At 39.4% G+C, this 21,537-nt stretch overlaps 1 protein-coding gene across 3 annotated transcripts in view; it reads right to left on the bottom strand.

Annotated features, from left to right (window-relative positions):
• SLC44A3 (solute carrier family 44 member 3) overlaps positions 1–21,537 on the bottom strand; it is a 225,516-nt gene that overhangs the window by 114,017 nt on the left and 89,962 nt on the right. For all 3 annotated transcript variants that reach the window (XM_073593076.1, XM_073593073.1, XM_073593075.1), the window contains 3 exons: positions 12,316–12,409; positions 7,355–7,524; positions 1,099–1,188 (listed from right to left, as the gene is read on the bottom strand). In XM_073593076.1, the coding sequence (XP_073449177.1) occupies positions 1,099–1,188; positions 7,355–7,524; positions 12,316–12,409 (354 nt within the window). The remainder of the gene's footprint in view (positions 1–1,098; positions 1,189–7,354; positions 7,525–12,315; positions 12,410–21,537) is intronic.

Genomic DNA, 21,537 nt, shown 5'->3' with positions numbered 1-21,537 from the left:
TTTTTGTTTGCCAAAGTCTAATAATCCTGTAGGCAATAGTATTAACCCTAAGATTTGCAACCTCTTATGTTCCCAATATTTTACATGAATAGTAATGCACTGTATACATATGTATAAATGCACCAACAACCTAACTCATGTGAATTGCAAAAAATAGACAACATATGGTGTCTTTAAGAGTGCCAATAAATGTATAGCACAATCAGAAGCAACATTTCTCCAACATAGCCTTGCTTAAATAAAATTTATATTTTTTACCAATTTGATATTAAACCCTGCTATTAAAGAGTGTTGTACATCATGCCAACTACATCAATACAAATAACCTCCTAGTAATATCTCATAAGGTCTTATCAAAAACAGACATATTGTTTCACTAAGCACATTTTATAAAGGCTAATTGCAGGCAAAATCTGTTTTTTGCTCATTCCGACTCCCTCTCTAACCCATCCTGTCAGCTGGTAAGTTTTCCTTACCTGGTGAAGTCAGTTACATTCACCTGAGCGCTGCCCTACCCCTATCATCATCATCACCATCATCATCCAGGTCCCCAGCTGATGCCATTTCCACACAAGGAGACCGCTAGTCAAGCACCAGTCAATTCACTACCTGTAAATGAGTAGTGGGTACTATGCGGGTGCTGACTCCTTAACAGCCAGGAGGACACAGTCACATTTGGCAGTGGTAGTAATATCACTGCTAAATGTTTTGCTTCACACTGAGGCTTAAGGACTGTACACAGTGCAGAAGTCTCAATCTTATTATTTCCCCTGCTGTTCAAATGTGTTAGGCTGTTTTCTCTGCTGGTGAATGTTAATCCTTTTGTCAAATGCTCTGATAGTTATATTTCTATTATGACCGAATGTTAGGCAATTCACCTTGCAAAAGGCAAACAGGAAACCATTGCACACACTACAAACATTACGGGTATTATTCGTTACACTTGCATGAATGTTAAACAATTTTTTTATAAATAGACCCCTCAAAGTCCACACTTTGTCTATTTTTTGCTATTCTTGTGTCCCTAAATGAAGGAAAAAGAAAGTTACCCATACCCAAACATTAGACGTTATGTATTTTTATTATAAAGGTACTTACATAGAAGCCCAAACATGAGCAAGGTTACAAAGATGTGGACCATGAGAGTGCTGATATACCGAAATGATATGACCATCACTACAGATAAAGCTGTTGAAAGACAAAATTATTAATTATTATTCACACTATAAATACATTTTAAAAGATTAAAAACAAAATGTAGTGTAGCAAACAAAATCGATACATTTTGTAAGATGAATGAAATACTGCTAGCAAACTTTCTATGTGGGGGTTAAGCCCGGGCCAAAAATAAGCCAGTTCAGGAGGAAACGGCTGACTTTTGGTCTGAGTGTACAGTAAGGCTGGTCTCAGGTGTGTTCGCAAACATGCCCAAGCCCGCCAGGAAGCTTACACTGTTCAGCGCTAATCACAGGCAGGGAGACATTTCCCGATCTGCGGCTGCAGAGTTCTGGAAATGTCCCACTGCCTGTGATTAGCGATGCGCAGTGTAATCTTCCTAGCAGGCTCGGGCATGTAAGGTTGCGAACCCGCCAGAGACCATCCTTACTATACACTCAGATCAAAAGTCAGCCATTTCCTCCTGAACTGGCTAATTTTTGGCCCGTGCATACCAGGCTTAACCCCCTACATAGAAAGTTTGCTAGCAGTATTTCATTCATCTTACAAAATGTACTTCAAAATGTATCGATTTTGAAGTTATACCAAAGGTTTGTAGAGTAGGCGTTGCTGCCCACATCACTAATTGTGACATGGTGTATACATAGTTACATTGGTTTAAACTGGACCAATATAACTATGTAAAAAATTTCCATACCTGGAATTCCTCTTTAACTTTTGTCCCTAACACTAAACTAAAGCTGGGTACACAGTTTCTTTTTTTTTTTTTCGTTCAACCAGCGGGTTGACTGAACAAAAAACTGACAGATACCGGCATCAACACAAGCGATGTTGATGTGGGATCTTTCCCACTGAGATATTGTATTCTGACAGGGGGACACCCCCCTTACTGCGAGAATACACTGATTAGTGCTCACAGCCATTGGCTGCAAGCGCTGATTGAATGATGGTTTTCCAGCATGCCCATTCAACAGAAGCCAGTCATTAGACAGCTGTACACTAAGGATGGGTTCAAATACAGAAAAAAAATCCTCTGTGGGACCTTAGAAGGCAGAAACTCCTTAGCAATCAAGCAGTATTGAAAACATATTTATATTTTATTTGAAAAGTTAAAATCATGGAGGTATGACATGATAAAAATCAAAATTGGATGCATATACAGATAAGGTGCAATATCAAAAGATATACAAACAACCACTGGACTCTGTCATATATAGGGATGAGACAGAGGGTGCCCAAACCGTTTCAAGTTTTGTGACGGCAATCCTTTTCTTCAGGGGCTAGTGGTTCAATAATGAACAGTTGTCTACGATCAATAGAGATTGGTTTGGATATCCCACTGTGAGTATGACCACACTGGAGGACCCATCCTACCACCAGAGCGTCCCAGAGGCTTCTTGGTTTATTGTACCCTGCAGATGTTGTTCTGCCTGCCTGTCTGTCTGACCATTCTAGAAATAGGTGGTCCCTACCATCTGGTAAGCGTCCCTGATCACAGGGTGTGGGGTGCCACAGAAGGCTCTGCATGATCTTTTGGTGGAGGAATCCCTGTTCAATCAGCTTTGATTGGATTTCTACACATCTATCGAGAGGATTAATTTTCTGCACAATTTTTGAACTGTCTTCTCTCTTTTTTCATCACTTGAAAGATATAAGGACATTTTTTATGCACAGAGTGTATCGTGTCACATTAAGAATTTGTTTTTGTTTTTTTTAATTTTGAGATTAGAGGGACTTTTTGTTTAATGTACCTTTTGCTATGTTTATATCACATGGTTAGTCGCTGCAATCTCATTATATGTACTTATTCACTAAGCTACTTTAGAGTGGTATATCACTTTTTATTGATTTACTGCAAAGAATCGCATGTAATTTGAACAGGAATGCAGTACAATTCCGAATCACATTTCCCAACCGCTCCTGAGTGAACCCAAGCTTGTCATAGTTACCTCAGCATGGGTTCACACAGGAGCAGTGCGGGAACCGCATGCAGTTCAGACAGGAATCACATGCGATTCTTGGCAGTGGGATTTGAGCCCATTCATTTTGTATGGGCTCAAATCGGAAAAGGTATCGGTACTGGCAAATACTTGAGCACAAGTACAAGTACAAGTACTATTAGGTATGTAGTCTTAACTCAAAAAAGGTACCTAGAATTGCTCTCAGCCTCCTCCAGTTCTCTAAATTAAATGTTTTCTTCCCACGGTTCCCAGCTTCCTGCTTGGGGGTGGCAACATTCATTCTTCATGGTACCACTGTATGTAGGAATGTAGCCACCACCTCCTGCTTGCTCCTAAAATGGACTATGGGATTTGTAGTGTGAATAGAGCAATGCACATGAATGCAACTAACGTGCACTGCAAGTTATAACAACTGGAAGGCTCTGTTCACACCTGAGCATACTGGAGCCGCGGACGGATTCTGCTTACATTTCCAGAACTGCGGCAAAACATGGGACATGTTTGCAATGCCATTATTTCTTAATAGCACCCCAAACACAGTGTTTGTTTGTCGAGCGAAAAAAAATGCTAAAAATAGCAGCAATTTTTTTTTTTTTTTTATAAAAACGCACCGCCAAACGCCCTTGGCTTGGTTTAAAAAATTTGGTACATTAGTTTCTTTGGAGCGTTTTTGGAGCGGAGGGAGGCCCAATCAAATGAATGTTGCTGCTCCAAAAATGCACAACAAAAAATCTTTGTCGCTGCACTAGGCTTAGGTGTGAAAGGAGCCAAAAGTGAGGGGGAAAGGAGAGGTTTGGGAACTCACAGAGGAGGTTACCAAGAGGCAGAAAAGCACATTAAGAAAGAATTTCATGAAATAATAAATATATAATAAATTACATAGTTACTAAGTAGTGTATGGATTATTTTTGGAAAATAGGAATATTGTTTAGTGTCACTTTAATTAATTCTCCACTCTTTGATCCTTAAGTTTTTATTTATTTATTTTTTTTTTTAATTAAAGTAGATGTATATTTGTTGAAAGGTTGGCATTTAGCAGAAAGGAAAAAAAATGTATGCCACCATAACAGTGACACGGGTTAAACTTTGTATTATAATTGTTTTAAAGCATGAACTTTATTTGATTATGTATCATTACCATGTATGAATTGAATTGGATTTTGATATATTACCATAATATACCTTGTTTACGAATTATAAAATGCTAAGTTTACCTATCCATTCATCTATTTATTTGCACACGCACGCTCCATTTAAAGTCCCATTTTCCCCTCCTTCCCCCCCTTTTTCAACATTGACAGGGATGGAGGTATTTGACCTTACCAGGCCATGTCCTCATTTAAAGTCTCATATTTCAACTCCTCTCCTTTTTTGCAAGTGACATACATTATCAATTTTAATAAATATGCTCTCACTCTTCCTTTGTATATGTGCTATTACTGACAATGTACTGCATTAGCCTACTTATAAAAAGTATATCATTTATAATCTAATTAATCATATTACATATCAGACACTTAAACTTCATAGTTAGTTTGTAATGTGTGGTCAAATTAAAACTGAACTCATTTTTTTTTTTTTACAAAAAATGCTAACAGGTAGGGTTTTTTTTTTTTTTTTAAGAAAGACAACAAGACAGAAAAGGAGCAGATTGCAGCCACAGGGGAGAGAGTACAGACCTTGTATCACTGGAGGAGACCAAACTACAGGGTAAGACTGCCATAATGTGCAAGTCAGCTGTGCAAAGCATAGCAAATGGTCCAGGGACACTGAATTTAGTTATGATTTAGGAGTTTGATAGTTTTGTTTTATAACAACTTATTTTTTTGTCAAATTGGCCAAAAGTTTCTTTTTTTTTCAACAAGATAAACTGAATCACGTTTTTACTTTACAAATAGTGTAAGTCTTTTTGTGTACAGCACAGTGCAAATATAGCCTGACTGTACTAAAGGAGGTTAAAGTGTCATTGCAGCCAAAACATTTTCAGTTCTGGGAAAAGTGGAGAAGAGTATGTGCTTTTGATCTTTGTAGAGCGACCCATGATCAGATAACTCTTCAGAGATTATTTAGGCCCCTTTCACACTTGTGCGACTTGTCCTGCGACTTGGGACTGCAAAGTCGCATGACAAGTCGTACCCCATGATTTCAAATGAGTACCATTCATATCTGTGCGACTCCAAGTCACACCAACTTCAAAGTAGTCCCTGTACTACTTTGGTCCGACTTTGATGCAAGTTGAGGTCTATAGAGCTCAAGTTTACACAGGCATTCCCTGCAATTGTGGTAAAATTGCGGCCGCAAATTTTTCACTGTAAAATTGCGTGACTTTCAAGTTGTGGCAGTGTGAAAGGGGCCTTAACGGGTGGTGAGGAGGCGTTGCACAACCTGCTTTGACCCCTTAAACCCCACACTAGTGTGCTGCCCCCGTATGCACTGCAGCTGGTTGTGGGGTGCTTGCAGAGCAGCCCCATTCACTTGAATGGGTCGTGCTTGGCGAGCACTTCGACCTCCAAAAGCGGCGGGGGTATGATACCTGGGCGGCACAGTGGTGTAGTGTGTAGCACTCTCACCTAGCAGTAAGAAGGGTCGCTGGTTCAAATCCCGACCACGACACTACCTGCCTGGAGTTTGCATGTTCTCCCTGTGTCTGCGTGGGTTTCCTCTGGGTACTCCGGTTTCCTCCCACACTCCAAAGACATGCTGGTAGGTTAATTGGATCCGGTCTAAATTGTCCCTAGTATGTATGAATGTGAGTTAGGGACCTTAGATTGTAAGCTCCTTGAGGGTGTAGGGACTGATGTGAATGTATAATGTATATGTAAAGCGCTGCGTAAATTGACGGCGCTATATAAGTACCTGAAATAAATAATAAATAAAAATAAATAAATACCTGCCGCAGGTAAGAAGCAAAGCATTGAGTCCCACTGAGGCTAGGAGGAGCAGCTGGGAAGGCAGTAAAAACATGGCTTAACTACTTTTGAGCACTTGTGTGCCCAAGGTCCTCATCAATTTCACTTAATTTCTTGTAACTATCGTATCCTCCATGAGCCGATTCCAATTACAGAAACATTACACCATTATATGCGCAAGTGGTCTCAGTTAGTGGGCCGTCCTGTCACAATACAGATGTTGGATAGGATCTGGTCCTCTACCTTTAAATCCTCTAAATGTGTCACACACAGGGAGACAACCATTAGGATTCTCATGTTTTGGTACAGAACTCCCGATGTGATTCACAAATATGATCCTTCAGTTTCACAGCACTGCTGGCGGTGTGGAACTGATATAGGCTCACTATTTCATATCTTCTGGCAATGTTCCTTGATACAACCTTTTTGGAATGATACACATTTACTTATACAAAAGGTGACTGGGGTGCCTCTTCCGTTAGATCCTTTGAACTACCTTTTGGGTCTAAAAAGACAAACAAACTGATATCCTATATATTGCTAGCCGCCAGGAGGATTATCCCATTGTTCTGGTTATCCAATACACCTCCTCCATGGTCCGGATTTCTACATCTGGTGGCTGAGATTCGGACAATGGAGTTCTTGACGGCTTCGGTACATGACTGCATCCCCCAATTTAATAAAATATGGGAACCATGGGATCTTTCGGAAGTCGGGACCCCATACTACCAAATATGCCCTAATCCTAACCCAATTTAATTCTACGTTGCATGTGTATATACTATGAACTGCTCACAGGATTCTAGGTACCCTCCCATATTACGTTTATCGCATACATCATAAAGATTTGATCTAATACACATATGTGCCTTGTTTCTGTGAACACTTTTATCACTTATATTTGTTATTTTCCATTTTGTTTTCTTTTTTCATTATGCTTGTTTATAATGCACTTATGTTGATAGTGCAATGTACATTTTGTTACAATTTTGTACTTATTCTTTGATATTTCAATAAAAATACAATTAAAAAAAAAAAAAAATGGCTTAACTGCTGAGTTTTACCTCTCCTCAACCACTAATGTAAATGAACCCCTTATCAGATTTCTACTAAGGTTCGTGGTTCTGTAGGGGAAAGTCCCCTTCAATTCCTATCCTAGTGACAGCTTTGTCTTTGGGACAGAGTGAGATGGCAGCAAAAGCTTGAAGAGGTTCAAATGCTTTTCCACTCATGTTTAAAAAAAAAATGCATGGAGTTACCGGATATGGATCTATTAAGAAAATTAAAAAACAGAAATTTGCTTCATACCTACTGCAAGGATGCTCAACCCTATGACATTATCTCTTCCAGCCATAATTCCACTAAGGACACGATGAAACAAGTCCACCTCATTAACCACATCGATGAGAACCGAGGCAAAGTGATTGTAACAGTCAGGGTTCTGAGGGACGCAACGGTTGAAAAGTGGGAAAGATTTGCTGTGGGACCACCAAAGAGAGAGAGAGAGAGAAAGAGAGATTTAGTGGGCTTCACAATACAACTATTTTAATTTTTCTTCTACAAAATACTAAGTGCACAAAAGCTTTTATTAGTGGCAACACATATGGAATACGTGTAATACCACAGTTGCAGCATACTTCAACCCATAGGAATGCATTACATAAAACATCTTGTGCATGTAACCACCAGCACCAGTGTGCACACACCTATGAACGCATTACACCCATACACATGCATAAGTACATGGCTCCATGTGCACAGCGTTTTCTGTAATGCAGTCCTATGGGCAAAAATACATTGGTTCCAGTGCTCCACAACAACAGAGGTATTAGACTGTATGCCCATATACTAAAAAGCTCAACTCCAGCCAATCTTTTCTTTCCCATTTTGGACAGACTAGGTAAGGATTAGAACCTCTGTCAGGCTTTTAGACTTCTGTGCTAATGACACCTTGCCATTGTGATAGTGTGTCACTTTGGCAGGAAGTATGGAAAAACCTCCCCAGCAGGAAAACATTTAGCAGTAAATGCCTGTCAGATGCTCCAGCCCCACACTATCCACAACTAACAGAAATATGGCAGGGGAGCTGTGCTTTAGACTTTATAAAGTAAATGTACTGCCTAAGAGCAGAAATCATTGGAGCACTGCCCTACTGGCTACATAAAAGATTTTTGGCTGGACAGGGGTTGATTGCAGTACCCGGATATCTCCAGAGTCTCTTTTCAGAGATTTCGGTACTCTGGGTGTATCTGTAAAATAGGCACATCAAGTTCACTTTGGCACATATAAATGAGAGCCGCATCATGGGGTTATCAAAATAATTGTGGCTACTGTAGCTCAAACTTATATTATATTGGATGGTGTTCACATCTAAAAGGATATCAATGATGCTCTTTTGAGCTCCTCAAATTTCTTTATGGGGATCACAAATGAATCCTCGTATCCTAAATATAAAACTGTGTAGTGTATTCTGATTTTTTAAATTTTACTTTCCTTAGCAAGTTAAGTCCTTATACACGTTGCCTGGAAAGTTGTTTAACATTTTCTCTGACAGTATCTGTCTTAACCCTTTTAATTATGTCCCATAATAGTATGAGTGGATGAGCAAAGCTGGCTGACAGTATAGTTGATGTGACCTGTAAATATCATTCGCCAAAATGCCCCCCAGTCTCCTGGGTAAAAATCTTGCATATTGCAAAACTAGGTTATTCTATGAGACACCTTCAACATTGGAAACACAGCGATGGGGCTTTAGATTAAGGACATCTCTAAGTATTTATGCATAGGATTAAAGCCAATCTTCCATATTGGTTTGCTGTAGGGTGCATTTAACACTATGAGCCTAACAAAATGTGACAAGAACACTTCATTCAGGTCAGAGTCACTGCAATGTCCCTCTAAAGCGCCACCTAGCTGTCAAAGTGGAGCGCCACTACTGACAACAAATCACTGGGAGGCGATATACCCCACTGCCTTCCCAAAATACCACATCCATTTCTGCATCTGGACAAGTGACAACTGTTTAAATGTGGAATTCCCCTTACTTTGGAGAGATTTCGTTTTACTTCTTATTGTGTTGCTGGGACAGGAAGTAGAGAGGAACTGCGCCAATAGGGCACATATAGCGAAAAATAAGCAGATTTTAACACTTCACTACTCAGAAGTTTGCATACCCAGGCAAAAATTGTGAAATTTTGGCATTGATATTGAAAATATGACTGATCGTGCCAAAAAAAGTTTTTTTTTTTTAAATTTAACCTCAGTGGCGGTATGATTACGTCAGATTTTTGAATCTCAAAGCAGTACATTGTTTTGCATAGACATTTGGCTTTTTATATTGTAGGCCTGTAATTCTTAAATCTGTCCAAATAACAGTATAGTAGACATCCCGGGTATGATAAAGTTTGAAACACTAAATTATAATATAATAAATAACTATAAATAATAGTTCATAAATAATAATCATAAATAATAATTTTATGATAATAATAATCATAAAATTAATTTCCCCACAATTCACTATCACCATCTGTGTTTTCTAGCTGGTCTAAAACCACTTTTGACGTAGAGGGACACTTTTTGGTTGCCATGGACAATCTCGTTTCCAGGCAGAAAGAACAGTATATATAATATAAAAGTGCATGCAGGGCATTGGACACAGCATTGGGGACAAAAGGGATGTGAAATGATTTGATACAGTAATGTAATCTTACAGATTACATTACTGTATGTGTTACTGACACTCGCAGGGAACAGAGCCCAGAACACAGAGCATCGTGGATATGTCTTAGCATGGCCCCTTTAGCCTTTAGCCCCAATGTATAGGGCTCCAGAGTTTAGCTGAGGCTGGAGGACACAAGCACACCACCCATCCCAGCTGCCAGCAGCCTGTCAATCGAGTGTCTAAAAGATGCTGCAGATGGACGGTTTAACTAGTGGCATGTACATTTAGGGCAGTATGCCTGAAATGGGCAAAGGCCTGGAATGCAAGCAGTCTTTGTTCCAGGCATTTGTCCCTGGGCACCTAACTGTCCTAAACAGAAGAACTGCTGAGTGAACCACCCAGCTCCGTACATCCGCAACAGCTGTCAGACTATATAGATTTTCACAGGCTGTAAGCAGTGGGGCTGGAAGTTGCGCATGTCCCCTCCAGCCACAGCCAACTAGGATCATAGAATGGAGGATAGACAGATGATTGATAGGTCTGCCCCTCCATTCATAGATCCCGTTTCAATCAGGTAAGCTAACAGCTTCCAGCTGGGCAGAAATGGCAGGCAAAGTGAGGCTCTCACGATGAATGCCTGTGACAGCCCCTTAGGTTCTATTAACCAAAAGATTATGTTGGTGGGGTGGAGGAACATCGGGGGAGGATGATTTCAGCAAAAGCAGGAGACAGCAGCACAAGATACACACCTCACTGTAAGTAATGTTCCTTGTACTGATGTTTTAGGTACACTTAGGCCATAAATGTTAAAGCATACTGTATATGAAAGGTTAGTAATTGGGTTTAGATTTACTTTAACACAGTAAACAAGTGCTGAGTTGACACTAGAAGTAGTTTTGTGCAGCAAATGCATTCTCCATCACAAGCACGAATCACGTATTGACGGCGGCAGAATGGCTCCCCTGCGCGAATCGCCAAAGCTGTACGGCAGCCGCTTTAAGGGGATTAGGGGGCACGCGCGTGTGCCCGCTGCGTCACTGAGGAGACCATGCCCGGCGGCTGCGATGTCTGCCGGCACACTCGCGATCGCTCCTGACAGAGCAGGAACAGAGATATGTGTGTGAATATATCATTTTTTGAGACAGCTAGAACTTTCTTTTGGTGGCATTTAATCTCCACTGGGTTTTTCATTTTTGCTATATAAAAAGGAAAAAAAGACCAAAGGTTTAAAAAAAAAAAAAAAAAAAAGAAAAGTTTTCTTAGTTTCGGTTATAAAATTTTGCAAATACCGGTAATTTTTCTTCATAAACTTTGACCAAACTGTATTCTGCTACATTTAGTGACAAACATAACTAAATATGGAGGCCTTATCACCACCTATTAGATGCTCTCTGAAGAGCAATCTGAACACTTATCAGAAAGATCTGTAAGTGTGAATGAGCCCTATGGTGACATTGTACTGCTCTGGCCAACACACTGTATTCTGCAATGGCCTACTGTGTCTCTGATCACTAACCAGAGCAGTATAATGTCATCAGTGCTTTGGTGACAGTAATCCTTATTTTATATTTATTTACTTCTTTAGCCAATCACTGTGAGAGGAGAGACTTCAAAGGCTGCAGCAATGCAGCCTTTGTTTATTTGTGTGATCATTGTGATAGGTCATAGCGATCACATGGCACAAGGTCAATGAGATCATAGATTGGCCGGAGCACGAGCAGCCAGAACAGAAGGATGTAATGGTATGTCCTCCTGAATCGACGCTTGTCCCGCCTTGCCACTATATATTTACAACTGGGCGGGGCAAGCATAGTTAAATTAATATCTGGCGATACTACCATAAAAAGTCCTTGTTCAAGCACTTCCTTTTATGAAGTCACAAAGCAATGTTCCAGTCTCCAACTGTGTTCCTGTGTTGTCACCCCATCACATACACTCCGAATAAAAATTACAAGTGGACGCACCAAAACACATTGTGCAATGCACATGCACAATGCATATAGCCATAAATTGGCTGTAAAGTACTGAGAAGTAATAAAGCAAGTAATAAAGCATGAAAAAAAAAAGTGAAAACAGTATTTTATTAAAAAAAATAGCAAATACACAATGCTGGTAATGAAGTCAAAAATGTTACATCCTCTGACAAGCAGGGTTTTTATAACAGAAGAGACCCTAGGAGGTCCCTTTCTGTCATAAATGTCCCTTTTGGCTGTCAGCGGCAACGTGTTCCGAGTGCGCGTATGTGCAGCTTATACCACGTTTACGGCCTACTGTGTGCCTTGGCAATGTGACTCATGTGCGCATGCATGGGAGTGACATTATCGTGCCCAAGACATTTAAGTGGCCGAAGATATGAAACCCAGAAGGAATACCTGGCGAAGAGGGAAGCGTTGAGGGAGAGGTGACAGCGCTGTGCTGGAGGACTCCGTTTGCAGATACGGCTGTCATAATGTACTTGTATGAGATGCATACTAGTACATTATGACTAAAACCTGCAGGGGGGCCATTTTTTATTTTTTGGTCTATGGACTTTACTACCACTTTAACTTCATATCATTCAGTTTGTGTTTAGGTGTAATTTAACAGAGAAACAGAAAAATCTCACCTTGGTGATACTGGCAGTACAGGACACCATTCTGAAGCCATGGGATGGTTTGTGTATTCTGTGTAGTTCAGTTTATATACACATAGGTGAGAGCCTGATTAATGATATAGAAAAGTTAGCTTATTATTTGACTATAACAAAATCATTAGAGTAGTAGCAATCATTTTTTATGGCCATTCTATAAAATAAAATAGAGGCATGACAATTCAAATTTTATAGAAAATGTTCCCCTGTGACATCAGAAAAGCATAACATAACGGTCCACTTTTACAAAATAACCCTGTAAAAAAAAGCAAGCCACTATTAAGGCTCTTTCGGATGGGAGGCAGTGTATACAGTGAACTGTGGTGGACTGCTTTTCAGAGGGCGGCGGAGCAGCGGCGATCCTCCTCCTGAATGTCAGGGTCATTTTTTTAAAATCGTAAGGAGGATTTTATATCATAATACTTCACAGCAACCGTGAGCAAAGTGTTTGACTTTGTGGCTGTAGCATGCTCACATTGACCTTAAAGAGAATCTTGAGTCTGTTTAGAAAAAAAATTAATAAAAAAAAAAAAATTAATTAAAAGTAAGCAGCTACAAACACTTTTGGGCCTGAACTTTCTGTGGAATCGGCTAGGCACACTGACAAGAAGTGGGAGCGCATAGGTTCCCAGTCCCCCCTCCCAAGAAAAAAGTTCAAAAGTATTAGGGGAAGGGGGTGGGGCATACAGCAATACTCTTTTAGGGTGAAGTTTCACTTTAATGGTTTGAGTTTGACAGGCCAAGCTAAAATTGCTGCATTTAAACGCAGCTTCCCTGCCCCAGCATGTGTACAGTCCCGCGAAGATGTAATGGAAGAATTCAGCTGGGCAGTTGGGGGGGGGGGGTGGTAAATCCACCTGTTTTTACTGCCCTTTGGCCATCTGTGTTGAAAGGGTCCTAAGAACAGAATTAAAAGCAGCTACAGACCTACATTTCTATAGACTTCATCAGTAACATACAATAGGTGAAAATAAAATGAATATAAACTAAAGTCCAAAATACATAAATTGCAAGTAATAATCCAGTGATTCCTCCAGTGACTCAGGTGACATATGGAAAACGCAAGGTGACTGTAGTGACATACACGGACCTCCACCTTCGGTGACACCAGCTGCTCACCTTAATAGATGGACCCCTGAGTGAATCAGTCAGGTCAAAATCAGCGGTTCCCTCACAGGGACAATACCAAAGGGAGACAGCAGAAGCAGCAGCAGCTTACAGAAAGTCAGCTTTCAGTGACCAGCAAGTAGGCAGATAATTCACATGTAAAAGAGGTAGGAAGAAATCTAGTGCTCTCTGTATAGTACTAAAAACATTTATTAAAATATGCAGGAGCACTCACATTACAATGCACTGTACCCCAGTGCGGAGGATGAAAGCGTGGATGGAGTGGATATCCCAAGACAGGATGGACGAGCGGAGCGCGGTGACGTCACGATCGGAGCACGTACACAAATGCCGTATGCGTTACGTCCCTCCGCGGCCGCTGAGGAAGTCCCGCCCATTTTGAGGGACGTAACGCGTACGGCATTTGTGTACGTGCTCCGATCGTGACGTCACCCGCGCTCCGCTCGTCCATCCTGTCTTGGGACATCCACTCCATCCACGCTTTCATCCTCCGCACTGGGGTACAGTGCATTGTAATGTGAGTGCTCCTGCATATTTTAATAAATGTTTTTAGTACTATACAGAGAGCACTAGATTTCTTCCTACCTCTTTTACATGTGAATTATCTGCCTACTTGCTGGTCACTGAAAGCTGACTTTCTGTAAGCTGCTGCTGCTGTCTCCCTTTGGTATTGTCCCTGTGAGGGAACCGCTGATTTTGACCTGACTGATTCACTCAGGGGTCCATCTATTAAGGTGAGCAGCTGGTGTCACCGAAGGTGGAGGTCACCTTGCGTTTTCCATATGTCACCTGAGTCACTGGAGGAATCACTGGATTATTACTTGCAATTTATGTATTTTGGACTTTAGTTTATATTCATTTTATTTTCACCTATTGTATTTTACTTTATGCGCTGTACTGCTTTCTTTATATGTTAATTTATGGGATTTGTTAAATTTACCCTCAGTATCACAGCTGCTATTTAGTTAGGTTTGTGGTCCGCGCTGGTTGATTTTTGTTTATATTCATCAGTAACATACACAGAACATAATTACTTTTTATATATTTAATCAAATCATCTATCAATAGAAATCCGACTTAAAGCTGTTGTAATTATGATAAAGAAATAACCATTTCTAATAAGTTTAAGTTGGGGATATATGGTTGCAAAGTGGTTAAGCCTTAACACAGCGGTGAACTAAAGGTCACCATGACTTCATACATTTCCCAATTTTAATTGGATCAACCATCCTAGTTTATACAACACTGCAATAAAGGATTATTCATATACCTGAATGAATTGTCCTTAACCGCTTCCCGACCACCTCACGCAGATAGACTGTGGCAGAAGGGCACGTACTGGCAGATTAGCGTACCTGTACGTTGCCCTTTAAGAGGCAGCTCACCCGCCGGGAGCTCCGCGATCAGGATCGTGGGTCCCACGGACTCGATGTCCGCAGGCATAGCCGCGATTGTGTCATGGTGAGGAAGAACAGGGAGATGCTAATGTAAACAAGCATCTCCCCGTTCTGCCTAATGACACTGATCACGCTCCCTGTAATTGGGAGTGGTAATCAGTGATGTGTCACACACAGCCCCTCCCCCCCACAGTTAGAATCACTCCCTAGGACACACTTAACCCCTACAGTGCCACCTAGTGGTTAACCCCTACACTGCCAGTGACATTTGTACAGTAATCAATGCAATTTTATAGCATTGATCGCTGTATTAATGCCTATGGTCCCAAAAATATGTCAAAATTGTCCGATGTGTGTGCCATAATATCGCAGTCATGATAAAAATCACTGATCACTAGTAAAAAAAAAAAAAATATCAATAAAAACTATCCCCTATTTCGTAGACGCAATAACTTTTGCGCAAACCAATCAAACGTTTATGGCAATTTTTTTTACCAAAAATATGTAAAATACGTATCGGCCTAAACTGAGGGAAAAAAAAAATTTTTTTTTATATATTTTTTGGGGATATTTATTATAGCAAAAAGTAAAAATAATGCGTTTTTTCTCAAAATTGTCGCTATGAGCCACTATTCAAACAATGTCTTACAAGAAAATTGTGTAGGATATTTACCCAGCTGGACACTTCTAAGAATTGTAAATTAGACAAAAGTTAATAGATATTGGGCTTGTCTACTTAAAATCCTAAACTATGTAGGACTCCAAATACAGCACCTATAATCTATGGACATTCTATAACGAATATCATAATGTGCCTAATATGCCTAAAAGGAGTTTAGGGCAATTGTTTATTGAAAATTATACCATCTATGCTGATATCTAACAGAACCCATTGTTTAGACCTAGGAATTGTTTATACAGCTAAAATCTAAATCTAAATATTCATCGAGTCTGTACAAAGTCAATTTCAAACATTTCTGAGACATCAGAATTCTGTCTACTCAGTGATATTTTAAAATACATACGATTTTTAAGTCATTCAAATGATATATTACATTCCAGGTCATAAATACAATTATGACTTTAGTGTCTACTGACCCAATGATTATTCTGTCATAAGGTAAAAATATAATATTTTGATGTAGAACAAAATTAGAAGAATTGTTTTAAGATACCAATTATTGTTATGAAAGACATATAAATCGTGACTACATCTGCATAAAAATATACATATAGCATGTGTTTTTCCAAGATAAATAAGCATTCATAGGATGTACAAGAATCATACATTTATCCATATACATAATCCTTTTATGTGATATTGATTAATTAAAATTATACTTAGTGTATTGTACTGGTCAGGAGAGTCCCTGAATAATTTATATATTTATCAGCACCAATATATATATAAAGAGATACACATTATGAAAATAGAACATATTATTTAACAGATAGTTCAGAACACGTTTTTCTGCTCTAAGACATGCCTAGTAGTTGAAGGTGATATTACCTGAATTCACAAAAGTTAATCATTACATTTTTTTCCAACCAATGAAAAAGAAGTCATACATTTTGGGCTGAGCTTATTATAATTTGTATGATCCTATTGTCTAAACATGGTATTTAGAAGCAGGATAGATGCCATGAGACGACACTCAATGACACACTGACCCAGACACGCACACTGCACTCATCAACTCATACTTCTACATTCATGAAGATTCCTGGACACCTTATGCCACGTACACACGATCGGACTTTACGGCATACTTGGTCCGGCGTACCGGATTTCGCCTGACAATTCGATCGTGTGTGGGCTCCAGTGGGCTTTGTTTTCTCAAATGTTTGACGGACTTAGCTTTGAAACATGTTTCACGGACTCGAGTCCGGTCGAAAAGTCCACTCGTCTGTATGCTAGTCCGATGGACAAAAACCCGATGCTAGGGCAGCTATTGGCTACTGGCTATGAACTTCCTTGTTTTAGTCCGGTCGTACGTCATCACGTACGAATCCGTCGGACTTCGGCTGATTGTATGTAGGCAAGTCCGTTCATTCGGAAAGTCCGTCGTAAAGTCCGTCGAAAAGTACGCCGGACAAAGTCTGCCGTAAAGTCCACGGCATTATGCTTTGAAACTCGGAGGTCGTAAGAAGTAATTCCTCTTTAAGAGTAGCCATCTTGAAAGCCACGGCAGCCGTTCTAAAAACTCTGATAACCAGCAATTCAGACCAGTAGCTATTTTGGAACGGGTGTAGTGGATAGCATTTTCGCCTAGCAGTAAGAAGGGTCGCTGGTTTGAATCCCAACTACAACACTACCGGCCTGGAGTTTGCATGCTCTCCCTGTGCCTGCGTGGGTTTCCTCCGGGTACTCCGGTTTCCTCCCACACTCCAAAGACATGCTGGTAGGTTAATTGTTTCCCATCTAAATTGTCCCTAGTATGTATGAATGTGAGATTGTTCCTTGAGGTTAGGGACTGATGTGAATGTACAATGTATATGTAAAGCGCTGCGTAAATTGATGGCGCTATATAAGTACCTGAAATAAATTAAATAAATAAATTATGTCGTGTTGATTTTTACCTTATATACATTTGTGTTATCTTAAATATTTACTTATTGATTATTATACAGTTGGATAACTTTCTCTCGAATCAGTAACCGCCTGGTATTTGCATAGTTTCCATTTTATTGACATAACAAACTTCTAATTTTATTTCACGTTGTTAACCACTTACTTATCTGCAGTATAGTAGCAGTTGAAATTGTGAAAAAACAGACATTCTGTCTTATTGTCATTTTTACAAGGTTATTGATTCTACAGGGAAGTTTACCATTGCTGTGTCATTTCAAAAGTACTAAACTCCCATTTAGCGGGTGTTTCAATTGATATTCAAGCTTTTATGTAGCACAATTATTAGTTTAATTGTATGTAACTTTTGATTTGTCAACCAATCTATATATAACTATTTTGTATGGTTATATGTTTGGGAAGTTTATCATTGCTGTGTCATTTCAAAAGGTACAACACTCCCATTAGCAGGTGTTTCAATTGAGATTCTTAATTTTATGTAGCACAATCGGTATTTTTAATTTTATGTAACATTTGTTTTTGTCAACCAATATATTATATATTATATATAACTATTTTGTATGAATACATGTCTGGTGAATAAATTTCATATTTTTAGATTGTGGTCATATTTGATTGATCCTGTATCTTAAAAATATTATCGTTTAAAAATTACTCAATCATAAATACTGTGCAGGAAAATTATCTACATGCATACACTTCTACATGCACCTGAACTTACAGGAAACATGCAGAAAGGACCAATTGAGTAGAATTCAAACCTCACCAGTGCTCTGCTGCTCCTGACTGTTTAGTCAGGCTGGGGTGCATAACCCATCGTTCATGACCAAGCTATACTGCTGCTACATCAGAGGCTGATATGGTTGTGTTTGGCAGAGGTTTCTGGATTACAAAACTGTATAAGCAAAAATAACTACTTTGGCAGGTCTCCCCTCTTCACTCCATCACTGGACATTGAAAGGAGAAGCAGCATACCGATGAGGTAATCTCTCTAACAATCTGTTCAGTCCTGCTATTAGCATGCTCTCTGTATTGAAACACACTTGATTGGCTTCTTGTGCTGCTTACCCCTCCCTCTCACTGAGCTCTGCTGTACAGGTACTTCAAGAAGCTTATACAAAGTCAAATTCAGGTAGTTACACTCCTTGCATTTAAATAAAAATGTACCGATGCATACAGAGCTCTATCAATTTGTGTCTTTTATATCTGCAAGTGAGAGGCAACAGTAGCAAGTTCATGTGCGAGATAAATACACATGCTCAGGACATAACGATCATTGCAGGGCTTTTCAATCTCTTTCACCTCTGGAGGTGGTAGATCGGGCACAGAGAGGGAAAACTGGCTGGGAGGAGAGAATTGGCCAGGCTGGTAGGGACCGAGGAGGTCCAAGCAAAGGCAGGACAAGGCTTGGATGTACAAGGCCTGTGCTCAGACATGACAGCAGGGACAGTGACCACCTCTCCCAGCGCAGGAAGGATTTGCCAATACAGTTGTGCTCATAAGTTTACATACCCTGGCAGAATTTATGATTTCTTGGCCATTTTTCAGAGAATATGAATGATAACACAAAAACTTTTCTTTCACTCATGGTTAGTGTTTGGCTGAAGCCATGTATTATCAGTCACCTTGTTTACTCTTTTTAAATCATAATGGAACAGAAACTACTCAAATGACCCTGATCAAAAGTTTACACACCCTGGTGATTTTGGCTTGATAACATGCACACAAGTTGACACAAAGGGGTGTGAATGGCTTTTAAAGGTAACCATCCTCATCTGTGATCTGTTTGCTTGTAATAAGTGTGTGTGTATAAAAGGTCAGTGAGTTTCTGGACTCCTGACCCTTGCATCTTTCATCTAGTGCTGCACTGACGTTTCTGGATTCTGAGTCATGGGGAAAGCAAAAGAATTGTCAAAAAGGTAGTTGAACTGTATAAAACAGGAAAAAGGTATAAAAAGATATCCAAGGAATTGAGAATGCCAATTAGCAGTGTTCAAACTCTAATCAAGAAGTGGAAATTGAGGTGGTCTGTTGAAACCACACCAACTACAATTTCAGCCACAACTGCCAGGAAAATTGTTCGGGATGCAAAGAAAAACCCACAAATAACTTCAGGTGAAATACAGGACTCTCTGAAAACATGTGGTGTGGCTGTTTCAAGATGCACAGCCAGGAGTTACTTGAAGAAAGATAGACTGCATGGTCGAGTCACCAGAAAAAAGCCATTACTACGCAAATGCCACAAAGTATCCCGCTTACAATATGCCAAACAGCACACAGACAAGCCTCAAACCTTCTGGCATAAAGTCATTTGGAGTGATGAGACCAAAATTGAGCTTTTTGGCCACAACCATAAACACTACATTTGGAGAGGAGTCAACAAGGCCTACAATGAAAAGGTACGGAGGTGGACAGGAAATTTGGTCAAAATTGTTGGCAAGATGAATGCAGTATGTTATCAAAAAATACTGGAGGAAAATTTTCATTCATCAGCCAGGAAGCTGCGCACGGGAAGTACTTGGACATTCCAACATGACAATGATCCAAAACACAAGTCCAAGTCGACCTGTCATTGACTACAGCAGAATAAAGTGAAGGTTCTGGAGTGGCCATCTCAGTCTCTTGACCTCAATATCATTGAGCCACTCTGGGGAGATCTCAAACGTGCAGTTCATGCAAGACAGCCCAAGAATTTACAGGAACTGGAGGCTTTTGCCAAGAGGAATGGGTAGCTTTACCATTTGAGAAGGTCAAGAGCCTCATCCAAATATACCACAAAAGACTTCAAGCTGTCATTGATGTTAAAGGGGCAATACATGGTATTAAGAACTGGGGTATGTAAACTTTTGATCAGGGTCATTTGGGTAGTTTCTGTTGCCATTATGATTTTAAAAAAATAAACACAGTTGACTGATAATAATTGGCTTCAGCCAAACACTAACCATGAGCGAAAGAAAAATGCTTGTGTTATCATTCATATTCTCTGTAAAATGGCCAAGAAATCATAAATTTTGCCGGGGTATGTAAACTTATAAGCACAACTGTATATAACAGCCAGAATCAGTCAACAGTAAGTGATTTCAAACATGCAATAAAAAAATACATAAAAAAGAAGAACTAAACACATATTAAAAAACAAAACCAAAAAATGAAAAAAAATGGGCAGACTTGATGGACCACTTGGTTATTTTTCTCCCATCACTTTTTCTGTATTTCTATGTTATATGTTTCTAGGATGAAGGGTAACTAGCATGCAACTCACAACCCAGAAGTGGCGGCAATTGCACGGTCATGAAACGCTGTACTCCGATAAAATATATATAATTTTTTTCACACAAATAGAGCTTTCTTTTGGTGGTAGTTGATTACCACTGTTTTTTTTTTAATTTGTGGCAATATAAACAAAAAAAAACGGAAAATTTTGAAAAAAAAAAAAAAAACGGAAAAAAAAATATATTTTTTACTTTCTGCCAAAACACATCCAATAAAAAAAAAGGTCCCATACATTTTTGGCAAATATTCTGCTACGTTTTTGATTAAAAAATCCCAATAAGTGTATATTGATTGATTTGCATGAAAGTTATAGCGCTTACCAACTAAGGTATATACAGCAATAGTAAAAAATGTATTGAACACTTCACCATTTTTCTAGATAAATATATTTCTAAATGTGCTAGTACATGAAATTTTCACCATGTCGGCAACAATCCATGCAATTCATACAAAGAAACCAAAACAAATGTGTTCAGAAATTAAGTTATGTGTAATAAAATGGAATGACACAGGGAAAAAGTATTGAACACATAAAGAAAGGGAGGTGCAAAAAGGCATGGAAAACCAAGACACCAGCTGAAATGGATCAGTAATTAGAAAGCAATCCTGCCCCTTGTCAGTGTAAATTAATATCAGCTGGTTCAGTCTCAACTCATGGCCTATAAAAAGGTTTTTCATTACCAAGATGTCACACAAGAAACATTTCATAATGGGTAAAAGCAAAGAGTTCTCTCAAGACCTTCGCAACTTTATTGTTGCAAAACATACTGATGGCATTGGTTACAGAAGGATTTCTAAACATCTGAATGT

The sequence above is a fragment of the Aquarana catesbeiana genome, linkage group LG07 (genome assembly GCF_042186555.1).
Source record: "Aquarana catesbeiana isolate 2022-GZ linkage group LG07, ASM4218655v1, whole genome shotgun sequence".
NCBI classification, from domain to species: Eukaryota; Metazoa; Chordata; class Amphibia; order Anura; family Ranidae; genus Aquarana; species Aquarana catesbeiana.
This window is presented reverse-complemented; position numbering and strand designations above follow the sequence as displayed.